The sequence below is a fragment of the Orbicella franksi genome, chromosome 2 (genome assembly GCF_964199315.1).
Source record: "Orbicella franksi chromosome 2, jaOrbFran1.1, whole genome shotgun sequence".
Lineage (NCBI taxonomy): Eukaryota > Metazoa > Cnidaria > Anthozoa > Scleractinia > Merulinidae > Orbicella > Orbicella franksi.
In genome coordinates this window covers 20,771,155-20,793,171 of record NC_138146.1, presented here as the reverse complement: position 1 = coordinate 20,793,171, position 22,017 = coordinate 20,771,155, and the positions used below count along the sequence as shown (strand labels likewise).

The 22,017-nt window shown below is 39.3% G+C and overlaps 1 protein-coding gene and 1 long non-coding RNA gene across 2 annotated transcripts; one reads left to right on the top strand and one right to left on the bottom strand.

Moving 5' to 3' along the window:
• The first annotated feature begins 6,404 nt into the window (after positions 1–6,404).
• LOC145468674 (uncharacterized) lies at positions 6,405–8,433 on the top strand. Its single transcript, XR_014042237.1, has 3 exons — positions 6,405–6,662; positions 7,088–7,183; positions 7,877–8,433. It is a non-coding gene; the product is annotated as an uncharacterized LOC145468674 (long non-coding RNA).
• Positions 8,434–8,552: 119 nt separating this feature from the next.
• On the bottom strand, positions 8,553–12,495 carry LOC145468663 (uncharacterized). Its single transcript, XM_081452378.1, has one exon. It carries the CDS (start codon positions 12,248–12,250, stop codon positions 10,574–10,576), a length of 1,677 nt encoding a protein of 558 aa, XP_081308504.1. The 5' UTR covers positions 12,251–12,495; the 3' UTR covers positions 8,553–10,573.
• Between the last annotated feature and the right edge of the window lie 9,522 nt (positions 12,496–22,017).

The window sequence follows — 22,017 nt, the reverse complement described above, 5'->3', positions numbered from 1 at the left end:
TGGTGTCATGGGCTAGCAAATTGAGGTTTGGGGACATCTGTACAAAGAAAACTATACTCTGCTTCATTATTTGAGCAAAGTTGGTCTAAAAAATGTCCAAAACAATTACCGGTAAGACGCTCTGCAGCATGTTTTTTGTAACTTGTGTTATCAATTCTCCTTCCCCCTTTGTGCAATCAACTTTGTAATCAGAGTATGGATATCGAAGTTTGAGTATCAGTCGCGGTGGTAACTTACACATAATAACTTATTACATTTTTATCCTCTGAGCAGCTGATTTCTACTACGTGGGAGAAACCGACTGCTCACACGGTAATTAGATTTAAGTCTTAAAGTGGAATTTTAAAATATGCTTTGAAAGGTGAAAGTTAATTACAGCATATCAAGATGAGCCAATGGGAAAGATTAAAGACACCAACATGATTCAGTCCTGGCAAAAATTATGCCTGCATATGTAGCAAAGCCCCCCCCATGAATGACCCATTCTTTCTACCTCTACCCATAAGAGAATGTTTCAATTCAGCAGCCTGACTGAATTGAATTGAAGTTGACTCTTTTATTGTACACTTTCAGTATAACTAATAAACTATGCAAACCAGCAAAAACATGACTGAGTATTTACCTCGGTTCCCTGAATATATATAAAATCCTACTATCTACGGTGTTGCCTTGTTGCTATTTGCCTCACACTAAACTTAGTGTGAACAAGAAACTGGTCAGTGAGAATGTACCCACAAAATACTATATGTAAATGACACTGTAGTCTGGACAAATATTTCGTTCTAACAGTATTTACAACCAAATAAAAATAACAAAGACATGTACACCTTGTAACTAAAAATTGAAAATGTTGTCCAGTCAGTTGAATAAGCACTAGCCTTGTAAATTCCTACTGGAGGTGCTCTGAACATTATGATTCAAACCAAATCAAAAACACATTTTGTTTAACACCCATAGCATTCTGATTAGCAAAACTATGAGTATGGTAAATGCTGCCAACAATCTCTTTGTGAAATGTAATTCACTCAGGGGAAACAAGATTGGTGATTATTTCACTGACTGCCCTACCTAGGTAACAATATTAGATCTCAAAGGTACATGTATACTACAATTTAAAATATTTTCTCCAGCATAGCACAATATTACTGACTGTGCTACGAATTTGTAACCACTGGATAAGGGTTGGAGTCACAGGAAACAAAAAGTTGAATCAGGATATAAAAGAACCAATTGGATTTTAAACTAATGAATTTTTCCAAGGTCTGTAAGTACCAAATTGCTGGAAAAGGTTTCGTTTTACTTCTGAAGTAAATGTAATATTATTTTCACCCTGTCAGTTCTTATATTCCCATAATATATAAAAAGTTCAGAATGATGGCAATTGGAAGTTTCAAACAATCCCAGGGGGTACTCCGTATAATGGTCTATACAGGGAGGCTCCACCCAAACCTTAAACCTTTATCAGGTTTAAGGTATATACAGGGGTACGGGAGATTTCATTTCATTTATCAGGTACTACATGAATATGACAAGAAGACTTCCTTTCTTGGTGATTTAGTCACAAATACAGGTCAGTTATGAAAGTATGTGAAAGGGGTACATTTTCTGCCAAAATGGTATACAAAAGGGTAAGGGGTTGGACCTTGGGGTGGAGCCTCCCAGTAGAGGAATTTGTAGAGTACCTCCCGGGACACAATCTCATCCTGAATTCACTTGAGATGACAGTTAAGAAGACAGATACTTTGAACACAACACAATCCCCTGTGCAAAAGCCTTGCAAAAAATCAACACTATTTATAATTAAAAATACTACTTAATAAACTGACAAGACAAAAGTTTAGAAAATGCAAAATTCCTTGTCACAAACTAGCATTGTTCCTCATTTAGGACGTTAGGAATAACAGGAAGTGACCACGCCTTTTTGTCCTGCTGGCTTCGTCTGGGTTGAACCCTAGTGTTGACATGCTGAAGTAAAAAGTAATAAGAAAAAGGAGATGAGAAGAACAAAAGATCTAGATGATCTTCCTTTGACTTCTGCTTTGTGCTCTTGTCTGAAATAAAAGAGTTATGTGTTAGCACAGTTTGGTTAGTCTTGCCCAGGACTCATTTACAAGGTTAAGCAGGCTGTACTGTATAATGCACCTTGTAAAACTGACCTATTGCTTGAATGTGTTATTAATCCAACTAATAGAGAGAGGATTGGAGTCAAACATATATTGCATCTTTTTCTTTAGTCTACTTGCTACAGAACTGGCTATGTGGATAATCCCCAAATAATGGAATTCTAGCAAGAACAGGTCATTATTTATTATCAATGCTACAGTACAACATGGCTATTGTAATTCTTTTTGGACTTGGAAAAAATTAAATCTGAAATTCCGAGAACATTTTTATCAAGTTATCAAGTTCATTGAACAGAGTTTCAAATATTAAGAAAATATATTTTCATGTTTTTGATCATATCTTTCATTATAACCCACCCATTAATTTTGGTGCAATTTTATTGGATACTTTACGTCATGTGAAAACTCACAGGACAGTTATCACGCAATAACCCCCGCCTGCGATGACATTTGTCCTCCGACTGTTTCCATTGAAAAGAAACACAGTCAGCACAAGAGTTTCAAATATTCCTTCCTCTTATTTTACATGACCTCCACAATGTAGCTGCTGAGGGACCGGCTAAATTGTTGTTAGCAGGTCGTGTTCTTAGTGCCAAACTTTTCCTGCGACTTCTACTACTGTGGTATAATCCTACCACTGAAGATGATGTGAACCTGAGACACTGCTTGGGTGTCTTCCTCCCTGTTTTTGCCTTTTCCTCACGGCATGTCTGATTGCACCATTCTTTGATTTTGGGTATAAGCCTCAGTTTTCTAGTTATTCTTCATGATAGCTACAAGCCGTTAGTCAGTTGTAAATGGTTATGTGTACACAGTGGAACCCAGCTTTATGGCCAGCTTATTATTACAGCCACTACTCAAATAAGGGCCAAATTACACCCATGAAGAAGAAAACATATATTAAGGGGGTAATATGGTACCTTAAAAATGGCAATGTTCATGAAAAATTCACTTTCTTGGAAATACCAGACTTAAGACCCTTGAGGACTTGTCAAAAAAACTCTGAAACGATCTTGCCGAATTTTCTTCGAGATGAGTGTGAAATTTAAGGAAAGTACACAGTGGTAAAAATTTTTTCACGTAGCAACAGCCATAGCAACAACTGTTAGCTATAAGAATGTGACCACAATATAGTTTAGTTTAAACAAATATGAACGAAACTATTTAGAAAAAACTTTAAAGACATGAACAACTCGATTGGTATGATTAGTTGTGAAAAGCTTTGCCATCACAGGCTCCATTATTTCCCTTATGAAAAGGAATATTTCCCACAACTGTGGTAACTTTTTACAAAATGGAACAACCATTGCACCCCCTCTCCTGAGATCCAATCTGCACCCCCCCTCGCTATTTGTGGCTTGTTAAATGCTTAATATTTCGTGTAAGAAACTTAAAGTGCATTTTTCTCAAAAGTTTACTTTTGTAACGACTGACTTCGTGCCAACATTTCTACTTTGCAAGGTTTTTAAGTGGAATTCCCGAAACTTGGGCTCATCAAAAACCAATAGTGTCGTGATGTTATAAACCAAAAAAATCGTAACATTTTAACGTTTGTCATGTGACATGAAATGATTTGTCCACTGGGTGTGGTAAAAAAATGTTATCTCCAAATAAAGCCTGTAAAAAGCACTGAAAATAACAGTTAACTGTCAAAACTTAGGTTCATTGCACAGAACAAAACAGAAACTTACATGATATGCCTATTTGACAGTCAAATCTTGTTTTGTAAAAGAGCAGGAAGTGTTGGTGTCAATACTGTAAAACACTACCTCAAAAGGCTGTGGCTGGTTTCCATAGCAATCATTTTGAGTAAAACTCTAGAAATTTAATTTCTCTTCTTGTGTGCAATAGCACAGAATTGATCTTTCTTCACCACATTTAAACAAACTTTTTGGTCCATTTCAGGGTGCCATACCACCTTAAATAGTAATCTTATTGATAAGTTAATAAAGATGGTGAATTTTAAGCTCGGTAATGAAATGTGAAGGTGAAGTAATCAACATGACACGAGCGTGGGACAAAGAAAAATTCTGAGTCCCCGACAGGAATCGAACCCATGACCTCCTGAACACCGGGCGGGCGCTGTATCCACTGAGCTACGAGAACTCTCAGTGGATACAGCGCCCGCCCGGTGTTCAGGAGGTCATGGGTTCGATTCCTGTCGGGGACTCAGAATTTTTCTTTGTCCCACGCTCGTGTCATGTTGATTACTTCACCTTCACATAGTAATCTTATTATCAGTCTTTTGCTCAGCAAGGGGCAGCATTTTAGAGATGTTTTCGTATATTTTCTTACATTGCCTATAAGTTTGATATGCACAGCGGCTTCGACAAAAGCTGGATTGGACCGGATCACGGGTCGGATCACGGACCGGATCATGGATTGGATCACAGATCGGATCATGGATCGGATCATGGATTGGATCATGGATCGGATCAAGGAAAAAAATTCAAAATTCAAGATTCAAAATTCAAAATTTTTTAAAGCAAATTACACTAGAGTGACTACTGTGAGCAGAACATTTTATTTAATTCAGGTGTGATATTCCTTTATTCTTTTATAATATCAAGCCAACTGGGAGCTGGTCACAGATAAATTTTTTTCAGGCTGTTGGGTTTTGATTGCGATGATCAATCATGTCTTCATATCTTTCTCTGCAGTTCAGATAAATGATATTTCGTATATTCGCTTGCATCAAAGGTAAACTGTCATAAAACGAGTCAGCATGGTAATAATAGGACAAACGTATGAATCCAAACACAAAAACTAAAAACACTAAAAAATTAAACACCAGATGATTTCAAACAATTTCCCTTTCTGAGACAAGTCTATACTTTTACAAGATGTGAGTTTGGAATACGATAGCTCGTACTGGAATAAAACGAAACAAACCATTTGTATTTCAAGAAATATAGCTGTTTTGCAAAAAATTATAGGAATAACATCGATAGTGTGAATGATAACTCAACCCGAGAATAAACAACATTTTAGGAGTTATGTCACGAATTTTAAGAGTCATTTTTAGGTTTGCAAAGAGTTGCCTTTATATGGAATAAAACCTTAAAATGATCGTGTTCTAGGATAGAAAGCACTTAAGAGGCAAGAACCAATGAAAACGGAATGAGGATCGTTAAGGATGGCAAAGATTAACGAGGACTGCAAATGACGAACTTGAAAAACTAGGCTAGTTTTTTCAAGATGCGCAAATCGTGACGTAGCTCCTTTAAAGCAAGTCATGTCCTTAAGCTTTCGAACGTAAGCTTTCTCATTAACTGTAACGCTCACATCTGACATGAAAAAGTAGCCAAGAATTAGCTACTGATACTAACAACAATTTCAAAAACGAGAATGGGAGGTTCACGCAAGCTTCGAGCCACCTAATGTTCAAATATAACTAAATCTGCCTGTTCATTACAATTTAAATTCGTCATAAATTAGGCGCTTATGTGGCTTTTTAAATGACCTCTTGTCATTCTCTGTAATTAACATGTCATTGCGTCAAATTCGGGATTCTTATTTTTATTTAACATATTTTAGTTTTCCGCTTTTATTTTTTATTTATTATTATCTTATAAACGATTTGATTTTTTTTGGTTTTTTGGTTTTCTTTAAAACGTTTTTTTTCTCTGTGATCCGATCCGTGATCCGATCCGTGATCCGGTCAGTGATACGGTCCGTGATCCGATCCATGATCTGGTCCAGTCCGATCCAAGTTTTGTTGACGCCGTATGCACAGAATTTAAAAATATGTGTTGCAAGGGTTTAGTCAGAGTGAGATATATTATCTTGTTCCATATCATCATCATCATCATATTACCATTGTTGTTGCTGTCGTCATCATCACCATTGTCATTATGATCTGAAATAGGGCTAGATTTCAAAGCACCATTTTGTATTATAAACTTGTAACCTAATCAGAGTGGATTATAAAATCATTTTCTGATTACATGTATATTTGTTGCTTCTATTATGAACTGTGCCACCCAGCACAAACCAGGAACTAGTAGAAGAGGTATTCCTTCCAACCCTAAAGACATTATTCAGTGCCCCCGTGTCTTCTCCATTGGCATCAGTTAACATCAACAATGTCGCGGAGTTGTTGGTGCATCTAACAAACTCTAAACACTTAAAGAAGCAAGGAAATTCCATAGATACTACTGACGTACATTTTTTATCTTAAAAATAATTCATTGGATTCAAATGTTTGAAATGTCCTGTACTGTACACGTGAAAGCTTTACCCACCATGTATAGGGCTCAACAAATTACCCACCATCGTTCTCAAGTGGCCCTGGTTATAGTTATCACATAGTGCAGATCTGAAAAAGGAATATTTCTTTCTGATATACAGTATTTATTCATAATTTAGGTTAGCAGCATTCATGCCTCTCTGAGCCTTGCAGTAGCAAATGAAGTCTTGTCTTGTCCTGATGCTCCTGGTGTACGGATTCTGTGCAAGACACTTCCCATGATGGACCTGACTGGCTGTGCACAGTCTACAGTCAAGGAAATGAAAATCCTCACTGCAAGAGTGATTGAGGTACTTTGGGGTCTTTAAGGTTGAGATGAGAGTGGGCAGGTGGGCAGGAAAGCGTAAAGGAAGTGGAAAAGGAAAGTATGGAAGTGAGGAATTTGCCTGGAACTGACAGAATGGGAATAGCAGAGATATTGTAATAAAAAAACTGCTGACCCTGTACCATCTCCCTGTGGCCCCTTTAGCAACAACCTGGGCTGTGTAATGATGTCTGGAAAGCTGCAACTTTTCAACCCTAACAATACAAATTAAAGCTTGAGAGTTTAAAATGTTCTGATGTTTCTACATGAATCTTTAGTATTCAAGCTTAAATTTTCGATACTTTTGACACTTTTCCTTATCCTAAATAATTAAAATGAGTAAACAATAGCTCAAATGTGACCTGTTCTACTTACAGTAATGAGATAATCAAGAGCATGTTTTGTTTTTAGGAAATTGAAGATCAGGTGCATCTACAAAGTCATTGAACAAATTTCACAAAATGTTGGAGACGATTACAAACTCTCTTGATGATGATGGTGGTGATGGTGAGATTAGGTGCCTTAGCTCCATGCATGGTGTTATGTTGGATTTGATGATTATTGTATAATTATGCAGCTGTATCATTAGCTCGCTTTCCTAGGTCTGCAACGCGTGCAGAGAAATAGAAATTAATTTTATCTTTGGACAATGAGTCTGCAAATACAGAGATGAAGTAGAATGTATTTGCTTATTTGGCACCATTTTCAATGATAACTCACCAACTTCCTATTTATTTTAACTGCTATTAATTCTACTGAGTGCAAAAAAAATGTGTTTTACACATGTATATGGGAAGCAAACAGAAAGTCTGTCCTCAAATCTTCAACAGATTCTTCCTCCTTCCCGTCCCTTTCTATAAGGGATTACTGATTATTGTTAGTTCACACTACAGACCAAAGTAGGAAACTTTGCTTTGAACAAACCCTGTTACTTTTAGCTTCATATATAATGGAATGAAATGTTTTCGCATGCCTGAAGGATGGGAAAAAAAATATTGATATAGGTTCCTGTTCAGAAAACCTGCCAACCCTGGACATCACCCTCTCCAGAAAAAAAACAATAATTAACCTGTTAAGTAGTTCATCCCTGACCAATCTTAATCAAGTTGTGACCTAAATTCAGCCCCCATGTGTACAAGTATACAGTATACAGAAGCGTGTTAAAATGGCATTCAAGTCAAGGGCATTTTCCCTTTGCAGATGATGTTTTTTCGCAGACAGAACCTGAAGAATACACACAAGCAAATACGGAGGAAACAGAAGACACCAGTGGGAGAAATGAGACAACAACTGCAGTAAATGATGCAGACACCTGTGAAAGATTGGAGGGAAATAATTGTCTTTCCCAAGAGACTGAATCTGCACAACACACACATGTAAGCTGTAATACAGAGGAACCAGGAGCCCATAGTGGTAAGTGTTGTACATGTATATAAGTATTAAACTGTAACTTAGAGAGTGCAACAGGAGACTGAGAGTTGACAGAGTTCGGAAAGTACCTGAGTGTATGATCTGATGTAAAGTGGGGTAAGTATTTGCAACAGGAGCTGGAGAAAGTATTGGGCATAATATGTTAGACCTGTGCATTAACTGTCACTCACAGACAGAGAGAGCTTTTTTACTTGTGTGACTCACTGGATATCCAAAACAAACAATTGGCATGCCTGGTAATAATGACTGGTTAGACAACTGTAATGGACAAATTCCACTTTGCCTCAAATTAAGATATGTACAATAAAGTAATACCAAATCTTTCCCTCCATCAAAGTGAACAACCATGCAAGGCAGTTCACCAATAGCCTAATTGGAAATGTGGATTTCATAATCCCCTGTCTCATAGGTAATAGGTTTCTGTCAATAAAAAGGTAACTTCAATCACATGCCTGTTAGTGATTATAAAATGATTATGAATGTTAAATCCAGAGGCATGCTTAATTTCAGTATTACTGGTGGCTTCATCATACTCTTTTTGAATGCTAACCCTTTCCTCATCAACCTCTTTGTTAGTTGCACATCCCAGTTGCCATTTACTTGCATATTTACATAGATCAAGGAATGTTTTGGTATCAAAATGATCAATTGCCTTTTTAATATAAAAAATGTCTTAAGTCTGGTCACTTTCCTCTTTCTCCTTTGCTGGAACTATTTCTGTATCAATTGGAGAGTACCTGCAAGGCAGTCTCTCACACGGCGCTCTGCTAGACTTGTGGTATATTCAGGAAGACTACAGTTACTAAATTCATGACTTTTGGCTTTCTAATATTCTTCTTCCAAGTCAGCCCTGTGTTCGTCAATGACTTTTTTCAATTCTTCAGATCCAGGCCCATCCTCTGGATATTTTTCAAGGAGTTTTCCATCAAATTTAATAAATGCATTCTAAATGTCAAAAATATGATAACTCTGTCCCACTTTGAAGGGTTACAAATGGAGATATTTTGATTTTGACAGAAACAGACTGCAGCCAATAGTGTTTCCCCCAGTCAGAGAAAGAAAACAGGAAATTCCCTAGGGTCAGTCTAGTGCCCTGGGGTGTCTGCAAAAAAGAATGCAAAATTTATGCCTTAACCCAGGCTCATCCAGAAAATAACGTTACTCAAAATTTCTTAACTCAGTGGAAATGTGATCTATTGAACACTGGCATTATTTTGTATAGCATTTTGTTGACAACTGCATTTTTTCTCTGACTGATCACAACATCAAGTAAACTTTTAATTAAACCCCTAAACAATACCAATCTGGGTGTGGCTGGAGCTTTCATTGACTCCTAAAAGATACCACTTAAAATGGAATAGACTTGGTTACCCACTGTTTGGGAAAGGAATCCACACTAGTAGACCGGACTAGAGAGACCAGCTGAAATTGAGACTAAAAAATGAAAATGACAGCTTTTTGTAATTGGTATGCACCATAAGATACTTTGACAGCTAAAAATAGTGGTGTAACACCCTAAGGGAGACCAAAATCCTTCATTAATTTTACAACTCTAGGCGACACAACGAGCATCCTCGACTGATTCATATGGGAGTCTCCCCGAGGGTCCTTTCCTAACAGGAAGAGAAGGCCCCTTCATACTTCCCCCAACCTGTACCATGGCAGCTAAAAATAATAATAATACCTGTATGGCTGTACCTGTTTCTTAAGTAATTAAAAACCTTGATACTTTTTTTACATGCTTAAGGGGCTGTCACACAATGCACATGTTGGAAAAATTTTTTTTAAAGTTTATCATTTTCCCCTAATCTCTCTGATAGACAACAGATCGAACACAACTTGTCACTTATAAGGGAACTGACTGCTGCACTGGATAACGGACTACAGCGCTTAGCCCAGCATTCTGCGAGTAACAGACCCTGTTCATGTTTATTGAAACAAAAAGGTAGGTCATGCCTGCTGCCCGTCAGGAAAAAGCCCCTTTTTTTTAGAGAAAACCTGAACCCTCCCGAATGCAGAGCCAGGCACTTAACAAGAACCCCGAGGGTGTGGGGTGACAATGCCAACAACTGTAAGATAACAAAATAAATCAAAACGACATTAATAAAAAATCTTGAAACGAAAGCAAGGCAGCAGTGACTCCAGCATAGAATAGCTCAACTCAGCAAAATCCTGCCCTTACAGTACTTATGTAACCATAGAAACTGTTAAAACCAGCCAATTGTGAAAACAACAATTTGCTGTTATTCTTCAAACCACAGCAAATAATTTGTACCCCATCTTAAATTTCCTCAGTTGTGACCATTGTTTACTGCCAGTTTTTATTACACTTCCGTTAATGTTAGGAAGGAGCTCGCAGATATGCAAACTTGAATTGCTTCAAAATGTTTCACCCAGATTGTTACGAAAAATGTTTGCTTTTAAATTGCTTAGCAAGAATGTATAGAGTTTTTATGACAAAATTGTTCAGAAATTGGAGCTAGTTTTTCTTACATCTAGTTTTGTGTATCGTTTGTCACAATCAGCCATAAACTCGATAATTAAACTTCCTGGCAAGGCATCACCAAAATTGAAAGGTGAATGAGTGCTCATTAGGGCTTTGTGAAGCCTTAATGAAAGTCCATCAACCAACGTCTGAGCCACCTCTGATGATGAATCGTAAGCAGTTGGCAAAGTCTTAGTTACATCATCCACCGAATGTTCTACAATTGCAGTTACTTCAGCTGGTGTTAGAATTTCTTTGGTATGTTTCTGTTTTACAACTCCAACTACCTTTATTTCACCTTTTGTCCTACACAATACTGGGCCACCTGAATTGCCAGAACAGAGTGAACAATTTAAAACCATCAGTGGTTCACCAAACAAGGTTTTTTTGAACCCAGAGACGGTGCCTTCCACAAACAAAGCTGTTTCTCCTGTATGGTTAACTGGATAGCCAAAACAAAACATTTTCCTCCCTGTTGACAATGGCTGGCTAGACAACTGTAACGGATGAATTCCACATTCCTTTAAATTGAGGTCTCGACAATATAGTAATGCCAAATCTTTCTTAGAATCATAGTGAGCATCTGTGCAGGGTAGATCATTAATGACTGCATTAGAAATGTGGATTTCATACTTCCGTTTATCATCAAGATATGTTTTGATGACATGCTCATTGGTAATAATAGAGTGATCATGGATGATAAACCCAGATCCATGTTCAACTTCAACCATGGTAGTGGCTTCGTCATACTCTGTTTTCATGAGAACTCTTCGTGTATCAACCTCTTCTTTCTCTTCATCATATCCTGATCCTGGCTTTGGGTACTTATCAATAAGTTTTTTGGTATCAAAATGCTCAATAGCCGTATTAATGTCAAAAATATCATAAGATGCTTTTGTAGTGGGGAAAATGTCTGTATCATCCAGAAGTGTACCAGCAAAACAATGTCTCACTCTATGTTCAGCTTCACTCCATGAGTATTCACGTTTTGTGGCATCACCACTTTTTAGGGCTTCGTTATGCTCTTTGATCAGATCATTCCAGTTTTCATCAATCAATTGCTTCAAGAGGTTCTCTCGATCATACCTGAGAAGTCGCCCTTCTTTGTGAATACGAACAACAGCTTGATATATCTCATCAATGCAGTAAGGTTCATTATTCGGCTTTCTTTCAAGCACGGGACTATCCCCTGCAAAGTTTCCAGCGAAGCAATCCTTCACTCTGCGCTGTGCAACAACCAACGAATATTCCTGACGTCCAGCTGGGTTATTACTGGCTTCCTTATGCTCTTTTTTAACATCCTCTCTCCGTTTATCAATCAGCTCCCTCTTTTCGGCAGACCCAGGTCCTTTGGGGTATTTTTGAACATATTTAACCTCATCAAAATTGATAAGGGCATTATAAATTTCTTTTATGGTGTAGCTTCTTTTCATCTTAGAAACATTGTGCCCACCACGTATGTCAAAAAGCGTAAGCGGATCAAATACCGACCATTGGTTCAATCCTTTGGGAATGCTGCCTGCATAACAACTGAGAATTCGTTCTAGCGCAGAGTTCCGATCATATTCTTGTATTTCTGGTTTACAGACAATTTTAACCTTCACACAAGCATCTAGAGCCTTCCTTCCACCGTCGCCCAGAACATCATCGCTGTCCATGTCTCGAGGTTTCCTATTTTTTCTGTGTTTCTTTCCAATCTAAATTTGTCGTTCGACGATCTTGCTGCGTGCAGAGTGTCGCATGCCACCAGTGCGTTGCGAAATCCTCGAATGGAACGCCTGACAGATTTGTACGATAGTTAGTCGTGTAAGCCTTCACAAAACGTCCTGACAGTTTTCCTTCCATAATGCCTCACGGCCACGGCCTTTGGCATTTCTACTACCTTTCTTGATCCGTTATCTCTATGGTTACTACCTGTTACTGCTATACTTTCTGTTACCTTGATACCTTGTTACTTCTGTTCTGTTACTTCTGTTACCTTGTTACCTCTGTTACCTTGTTACTTCCGTTACCTTGTTACTTCTGTTACCTTGTTACCTCTGTTTCTTCTGTTACCTCTGTTACTTTGTTACTTCTGTTACCTTGTTACTTCTGTTACACTGTACCTCTGGGGGCGGTGACCTTATTGCCCGAAAAAAAAAAAAAACTCAATACCCAAAAGCATTAGTGTCATGTCTAATGAAACTGTTATCATTTCAAAAATAGTTATTTTTACCTTGATCGACAGCTTAGTTAAGTCAAATACTGATAAAAGGACTAAAAGAAACAGTTAATTCTTCCTTTATATCAAAAGTTCAAAAAAAATTTTAAAACGGCTCTTGAAATGGCTCTTTTCAGAGCCACCACAAAAACAAAAGTCTTGGTCTCCATTTGCTTTAATCCTTTTGTCATTGTTTTGTTGATGGAAATGATGTATTCATCTCGTGCATTTCCATGATACACATTTAAACGATATATGGCTTTTCCAAAACAGAGTACAGTCGAACTTCGATTATCCGGACTCGTTGGGACTAGACGAAATAGTCTGGATAATCAAGGGTCTGGATAATCAAAAATATGAATATTAATGAAGAACAAAACTATTTAAATAAAGCAACATTTAATTGTGAAACAACACAACAATTTTGGGCTACTGTACATCTTGAATCACTCAACTCTGAGCCAATCAGAACTCACTCGAGTGTTCTTCATTAGTTACGACGCATGCGAGCGCTGCTTTTGCTCTTTAAAAGCAAAACGAATTCACTTTTGACTGCACTTTTCAATGCTATAGTTTTAAAAAGAATATTGCTACGGATCTTGATCATGACTAATAAATATTCATGACAAAATTGGGACTCGAGAAAAAGTCCGGATAATCAAGAAATCCGGATAATCGAGAAAGTAGCCTACAAGCCTGGCCTTGTCTACCTTTTAGAATGTTTTCTTCCGAGTACTGTTGCCCGCATCATCAGTGTTTTGCCCGAAAAATTTCAAAAAATTCTGAAACTGGGGGGCTGCAGCCTGCCCCCCCTCTCCCTCCCAAAAAAACCGATGAATCCATGACCAGAGTGAATACATGATAAGTGAACAATGAACAAATGGTGAATATTTACCAAGACAAAGTCAAGGTAATGTTCACTGAGACTAAAGCAAATAACTGTTTTCGTATAATTTTCAGATGTGAATATCATAAAACAAGCAAGCGAAATATTGGTACAAGAAATTAATTTATCTGGCACTTTTGTTTTATCCATGTCAACTTTATTCACAGTTGTCATCATCGTCTAAAAATCAGTTGTTGTAAGATAGCTTTAGATAAGGCTCAAATACTCAACGCAACGTTAAACACTGTCAACACAATGTCCGACATAAGCCAACTCTCATGTTCGCGAGATGTGGGGCGGCCCACGAAAACGTAAGGGACTCCACAGAGGGGTACCCACAAGTTAATATTACAACATCTCCCCTCTAACAGGATTCAATGAGTCTCTGGGGCTTTTTAACTTGTCGCCCGGATCTGGTTGTAATAGGTGATCGTTCTGCATTTCTTGGTCCTTCTGCTGATTCCATTGGTTCTGGTGCTGAGTCCTTTATAGAAGGTGATGATGGACATATTGGAGAGTCAGCACACTGGGGACTTGAAGGAGGATCGTGCAGCCGTGGTCTCACTGGATGATCATTTGGGACTGAGATGATCTGCCTTCGATTTCTTCTATAGCCACACCCTCGTTCATCCTGTACTAAGTATGATCGTAGCAACACTTCTGCTTCACGCCATTCTCTATCTCTATTTGGCCGAATTCGCACCTTGTCCCCAGCTTCAAGTGGAGGCAGATCTCTACTCTGTTTGTCGTAATTCTTCTTAGAGACAAATTGACGTAGCCGCAGCGCTTTCACTACTCTATCAGGATCCACTGCCTGCGGTAATAAGAGACGTCGATGGGTTGGTATCACTGTGCGTGTGCGCCGACTCATCAGCAGCTGTGCAGGTGACACGCCGATATCTTCAAATGGAGTGTTGCGGTACTTCAACAGCCCTTCAAAAGGGTCTTTTTGGTCAGCTGCAGCCTTCTTCAAAATGCGCTTTGCTGTCTGCACTGCTCTCTCCGCTGCACCATTTGACTAGGGGTACTCTGGAGAGCTCGTTGTGTGGCAAAAACCCCAATCTTCAGCAAATTGCTTGAACTCATGAGTGCTGTCGAATAGATTCCTGGTATTGCTGTATTGGGAACCATTATCGCTCACAACCTTATCCGGGACTCCAAACCTTGCAAATATTTTCTTCAGGTTGTTAATGACACAGGTGGCAGTGTTCTGACGCAGTAATTCAATTTCAAAGTATTTTGAATAGAAGTCAGTGACCAACAAGTATGTTTGGCCTCCATATTCAAACAAGTCAGTCCTGACTACCTGCCAAGGTAATCCAGGGATGTCATGTGGATGCAATGACTCTCTTTGTTGTCGGTTGCGGACGGCATTACAAATTGAACAGGAGCTGACTTTGTCTTTGATCTGGGCTGTCATTGAGGGCCAGAAGACGTAATCTCTGGCAAAGCTAAGGCTCTTACTTTCTCCCATATGAGCTCCATGGATTTCATCCAGCACCTCAGCCCTCAGTGGTCTTGGGACGACTATTCGGTCTGATTTAAACAGCAATCCATCCTCCACACTCAGCTCTTCCTTAAAACTCCAGTACTCTCTAGCAAGCTCATCAACCTGTTATTTCTCAGACGGCCACCCTTTCAAGACATACTCCATCACTACTCTCGAGGTTTCGTCAATGCTGGAGGTCTCCTTAAATCTCTTCAGTGTGCTGCTTTCAAATCCGAGCTCCTCAATTACATCTTCTGGTTCACTGAATGGCTCCGTATCACTGAGAGGTGCTCTGCTAAGACAGTCTGAGATGACTTGCTGTTTTCCAGGGACATATCGCACATCAAGATCATACTTGGTAAGTTTCAATAGCATCCTTTGTAGCCTGGGGGGAGCATCATTCAGAGACTTGCGGAAGATAGACTCTAAGGGTTTGTGATCTGTCTCTACAATTACTCTGCGCCCATATACATAGGTGTGAAATTTCTGTGCGCCCCAGACGATTGCAAGCAGCTCTCTCTCGATGTTTGCATACCTTTTCTCACAGTTAGTGTTTTGGATCCGAATGCAACCGGCTTGCCGTCCTGTAGGATCACTGCACCAAGGCCTTTACTACTTGCATCTACATTTAGCACGGTTTCCTTGCTGTTGTCAAAATAAGCTAGTGCAGGTGCACTCGTGATGACTGATTTCAGATTGTCGAAGGCCTCTTGTTGTGGCTTTTCCCAAACAAATGCTGCATCTTTTTGGGTAAGTTGCGACATGGGTTCTTGTATGTCAGCCTTGTGCTTGATGAATTTGTCCAGGTAATTCACAGTTCCTAGTATGCGAAGTACACCTTCTTTGTCTTCCGGGGGTGGCATCTCATTAATGGCTCTGATCTTCTCCGGATCTGGTTTCAAACCTTCAGATGAGAACAGGTGTCCAACATAACTTACTTCTGGTACTCTAAGCTTCACCTTTTTAGGGTTGAACTTCAATCCTACCTCCCTGCTCTTGTCAAGTACTCTTCTCAATTTGTCATCAACTTCAAGCTGATCTTTACCATGTATCAGGAAATCATCCACTATGATTTCAACAGGAACCCCTTCAAACAGTCTGTCCATCTCCCTTTGGTAGATTTCAGGGGCTGGTGAGATACCAAAAGGGAGTCTTGTAAATCGGTATCGCCCCCACGGTGTGTTAAAAGTCAAGAGCTTGGAACTCTCCTCATCTACGGGGAGTTGCCAGTATTCACTGCATGCATCAAGTGATGTGAAACTCTTTGCACCTGAAAGTCGGTTTGCAACTTCTTCTACGGTAACCATTGGATAATGGAGTCCTTTCAGGGCCTTGTTAAGATCTCTTGGGTCAATACAAATTCTGACATCATCCTTTGACAGTGGAGTGTCCTTTCTTTTATCCTTCACCTTTCTTTTGTCAATAACTAGCATTGATGAGACCCACGACGTAGGCTCATCCTCTTTCACGATAATACCATCTTCTTCCATCTCTTTGAGTTTCTCTCGTGCTGGTTCCAGCATAGCAACTGGAATTTTCCTGGGAGGGTGAACAACTGGGGGTACTGAAGCATCAACTTCCAGATGTACTTTGTTTGGAAGTGTGCCGGGTTTGTCACTGAAACAATCTAGGTACTCCCTCAATATTGGGTCCTTCTGGGAGATGGTCTGGTCTCCACATGCTCTTGGCGTATCCGGCATGGCTGGATTAGGTACTGGTGTATCTATCAGTTGGAGATTCATAAACTGAAGGACTTCTAAATCCAAGCAGGCATCACATCCCAATAAGGGTGTAAAGTTCCCGTCAACAACAAGGTACAACAGGTTCATTTGACGATTCTTGTATTGAGTTTGAAGGCGTACACAGCCTCTTGGATGAATGGGCTTAGTTGCAAGCCAGCCTTTCAAGGGTTGCTGAATCTTTTGGAGAGGTTTTTTGGAGATTTTCTTATACAGATGAAAGGGTATGACGGTAGCCTCTGCACCTGTGTCTGCTTTTACTTCAACATTCTGCCCTTCAATCTTAAGAGTGATAAGGCTCTTTGTTGATTTCCTGGAATTGGAAACACTGTCCAGTTCAATAGATCCAAAATAGGTATGTACCTCCTTAGTCATATTCTGAGTGTCTAGGTCTGGTGGACTTTCTTGTTGCACTAAATCAACTTTCGAACCTTCTTTTACATTCCCTGGGCACACTTGGTCAAAATGACCTTCTTTCTTACACTTTAAGCACTGTTTTCCAAATGCGGGACAACGAGATGGTCGAGTAAATGGGTGATTGTAACCACAAAACTTACAAGACTGAGCAGCTGTCTTGTCAGCTTCTTTTGACTTTCTAACAGGCTGAATTCCTAATGAATGCTCAGTTCCAGCACTCGCTTGAATGTTGAACTTGAACTTTTGTAATTCTGAGGCTTCAAAGGTACGACAATAATCATGAGCCTTCTGTAGGGTTAGATCAGGTTTCTTTAGCAGTTCCCCTCGCAGCTCATCAGATAATACACCTCCCACAATTCGATCTCTTATTAGCGAATCTCGCAGTTCGCCGAATTCACATGTTAGCGACAACCGTTTCAGTTCGCTGACAAAGTTATCAACTCGCTCTCCCTCTTTCTGGTTACGCTTATTAAGAGTAAATGTCAGTAAAAATCAAAGAAAATTCTAAAAATGTGGCCACGGTCGAAAAATCGATTCCGCTCATACTTTGCTAGTTTAAAGGCCTAGGTAAGTAACTGAAGGAAATCAAGTTAGTTTTTTGAAATATCCAATATAACGGCAGAAATTCACGAAAAACGGTTATCGCACCGAAAGCTCAGATTTCAATTCGCGATAATGCGAAATTTTACACTTTTCAGCTTCTTGTTACACAGTAGTTTACATCGCTGTGAAACGTTCTCAACTTTAAATGTATACATTGATTTTTCCTTAATCAAGAGATAGTGATAATTTTTATTTCTTGTGTTTTCTGGCCGAACTGAGCCCCGATTAAGTAGACATACTTTTCTAATTAAAACAAAACTTAAAAGTCATGCAAATTCAGTGAGGAAGAACGCTGATCGGTAGTGCTTCAAATTGTCTGATATTCTAGCAAAAGACAGTTCAGTCAATGAGTTGTAGGCCTAGAGTTTCATTTTTGTGGGATCTACTAGCAATTTTGCATGAACGCCGATCAAAAATCGAGAAAATTGCAATTCAGCCCCTTTGAAATTTGCAGTGTAACGCAACACGCTAAAATAGGTAAGACCATTTTTGTTGGCTTGAGACAGGACAATGAAAGCCTTTTAATGTCTTTTACATTTGAAAAGCTTTAAAAGTAGTATTTAACCTAAAAAATCGCCGACAAGAGTTTAAAAAAAGAGAAAAAGAAACACCAAACTTTTAAATCGCACTCTCCATCTTCTCGCTGCACAGTGTCACGTTTGAGCGATTTTCAAGGGAAACAAATTTGAAACCATTTTTTCACGTCCGTTCAAAATGAGTCAAATTTTAATAACAAGATCTTTGTTGTTGATGTGCGAAATCATGCATTAATAAGAGAAGATTGCCCATTTAACCGGCCGAACGAAGTATAAAAGGTCCCAATAGTATATACATATGGGAACGATGTTAGGCATTACAAGCTTTATGCCGACGCTAGCCAGTAGGAGGCTATCTATTCCCACGAAAAGATAATGTTGTATCGATAACCAAGCAAACAACGCACTTATCAAAGAAGAATCGGAGTAAGCTGAATGAGTTAGAGACGCCCCGCGCGAGTTCGTTCTTCAATACGGTGGAATTTGTGCCGGCACGCAGTTACGGTCACGGTCATACCGCTCATACAGTGTAACAAGGATATCAAAAGCCACTAAAAGTCCTTCAGATTTTATCGCGTTGTGTCATACGTGAAGAATATTATTGGCCAATGTGTGCGTTTCGAGAAACCGAGAAACTTCTTGGAATCGACAATCTCATTGATTAGGTCAGGAGCCCATGACCGGCTCCTGATTAGATACAGGTCCAGAAGTTGATTCATGTCACTCAAGGATCTGTGGAAATTACACACACGGCAAATGGAAATTTATTCAAGTCCGTGAATTTACTAGAAGATTCAGAACAGTTCTTCCCTGTGGGCTCAGGCGCGCCAGTGACGACTGAAGTCTTTGATGAACAGAGAACCAGAAACTCTCCTCAATGATAACAACGCATATTCCGCCTTGACATGCACCTGCCGGCTTGTACTTAAAAAACAGTCTGACCAGATGAAAAGCAACACGCCAGTCCTTGTGCTAAAAGTTTTCATCATTGAAGGAAGTCGAGGTAAGCAAATACTTTAGGAATAATAAATAAATAAATAATTTCCGTGGTTTGAACGGTCACACCCTCAATGACTAGCCAAAAGCAAGGTAGTCCTGTTCTGGCCCTCTCCTTGTCACGCAACGTCGAGAGGGAGGGTCCCTCTCTCTCGGCTCTCTCCCGACGTTTCGTGACAAATAAAGGGCCAGAACTGGACTAGAAGCAAGGAAAAAAAAATTGACGCGCGCAAGAATATCACCAATGTTGCACACACGCAATTTGCTTAATTACGTTTGGCCACCTTGTTGCAGCATCCAACATCTTACAGGATACTTGTGTTTTCGAATTATTTCTTGTTAACTTATTTGAACTGAAAAGTTTGTTAAACCAGGGTCGAAGAAAGGCTCGTCAACTGAATGAGGCAGTAGTTGGTGGTATAAAACGATCCACAAGACTACATGATAAAGCATGATAAAGAGTGGGTAGCACTAACTTTTTCAGAAGTGTAAACCACAACGTAGGTTAAAGATATACCGACATGTCATTGGCTACAGAAATGCTTCATGTTTCAGTGCTAAATAGCAATGAAAACCAACCGTGGCGTCACAAATCTGGTTTGTAAACAAGGCAATTTTTATCAGGAGTTTTTTCTCATCCCCACCCCAGCGTTGTCAATGCAATTCAACTCTTTTCTCTTCCTTTCTCGCCCTGCAAGTTGATCAAGAAACTGATATTGACGTCTGTTTTTCCACTCCGATCAATGAGCTGAATGCAAAGGTAGGCTTTTTGTACTGGACGAAGCTTCAAAGGAAAGCAAACTGATAGCTGAATATCGCATAATTTGAAAAAGCGATTGAAGGTTGAGTTCTGGAGAAAGCTCCGTCATCTTCTACAGATTTGACGCATCTGCCAAGTCCGTCACGTACTCGCTGCATAGTAGCACCGTGAACTGCAGTGTAAAGCTCTAGTACGCGTTGTTATTTGAGAAAGCTGAACAGTGCGTTTTAGCCGTCCCGAATATCCTTGCTCCTGCAGATTTGAATTGCTTCTGGGAGGAGTTATCTAAGCGCAAAGGGAATCTAAGAGCAACTGGTGGGGAAATACTTTGAACGCTTCAAACATTCCGTCACTTATCCCGGAACTGCATAAATTACTTGACCTTCGCCACAGATTGTCATTTCCAAGATTGTAGCATTGGCCAAGTGTATCATGCGTGACACAAAACAGGAAGAGTTAGGGAGTGATTAAGTTTGGTTCTACTCGTGTTTTTTTCGCTATTACAGGCAATTTCTAAGTTAAATACTATTTCTAAAGCGTTTCAAACGTTGAAGACATTAATAGGCTTTGATTGTCCTGTTTCAAGCCAACAAAAGATTTTTACCTATTTTAGCGTGTTGCGTTACATTGCAAATTTCAAAGGGGCTGAATTGCAATTTTCTCGATTTTTGATCGGCGTTCATGCAAAATTGCTTGTAGATCCCACAAAAATGAATCCGTAAGCCTAAAATTCATCGACTGAACTGTCTTTTGCTAGAATATCAGACGATTTGAAGCACTACCGATCAGCGTTTTTCCTCACTGAATTTGCATGACTTTTGAGTTTTGTTTTAATTAGAAAAGTATGTTTACTTAATCGGGGCTCAGTTCGGCCAGAAAACACAAGAAACAAAAATAATCACTATCTCTTGATTAAGGAAGAATCAATGTATACATTTAAAGTTGAGAACGTTTCACAGCGATGTAAAAGACTGTGTAGCAAGAAGCTGAAAAGTGTAAAATTTCGGATTATCGCGAATTGAAATCTAAGCTTTCGGTGCGATAACCGTTTTTCGTGAATTTCTGCCGTTATATTGGATATTTCAAAAAACTAACTTGATTTCCGTCTGTTACTTACCTAGGCCTTCAAACTAGCAAATTATGAGCAAAATCGATTTTTCGACCGTGGCCACGATTTCTTTGATTTTTAGTGGCAATTACTCTTAAACACTAACCTCTCATAAATGACATTCCTTGCTCCCTCACAGAGTGCCTTAAATTTGCTGCAAACATCGCATAACATTCTTTGTCTTCTCCAGCATTGTAAACAAAATGACTATATTCTTCAATCGCTTCGGGTCCAGCACAGTGAAGTAACATGTTTACCTTCAATTTGTCCGGTTTGTCATCTTTGCTTTTCGCCACAAGATAAATTTCGAACTGCATTAAAAACTTTCTCCAGTTGTCCGCTGCGTTTGCATCGAGCACCAAAGGACCTGGAGTTCTCGTATCTCGTTCAGCCATCGCGGTTTGTAACTCAGCCAAGCCCTGATAAACTCCTTCCAATCTCTAAAAGGTTTTCACTTCTGACACCATGTTGTAAGATAGCTTTAGATAAGGCTCAAATACTCAACGCAACGTTAAACACTGTCAACACAATGTCCGACATAAGCCAACTCTCATGTTCGCGAGATGTGGGGCGGCCCACGAAAACGTAAGGGACTCCACAGAGGGGTACCCACAAGTTAATATTACAACATCAGTAGCTTCAGTTTGAAGAAAAATAAATTTCGGTCAATCGATCTGACCTGCTGGCGATC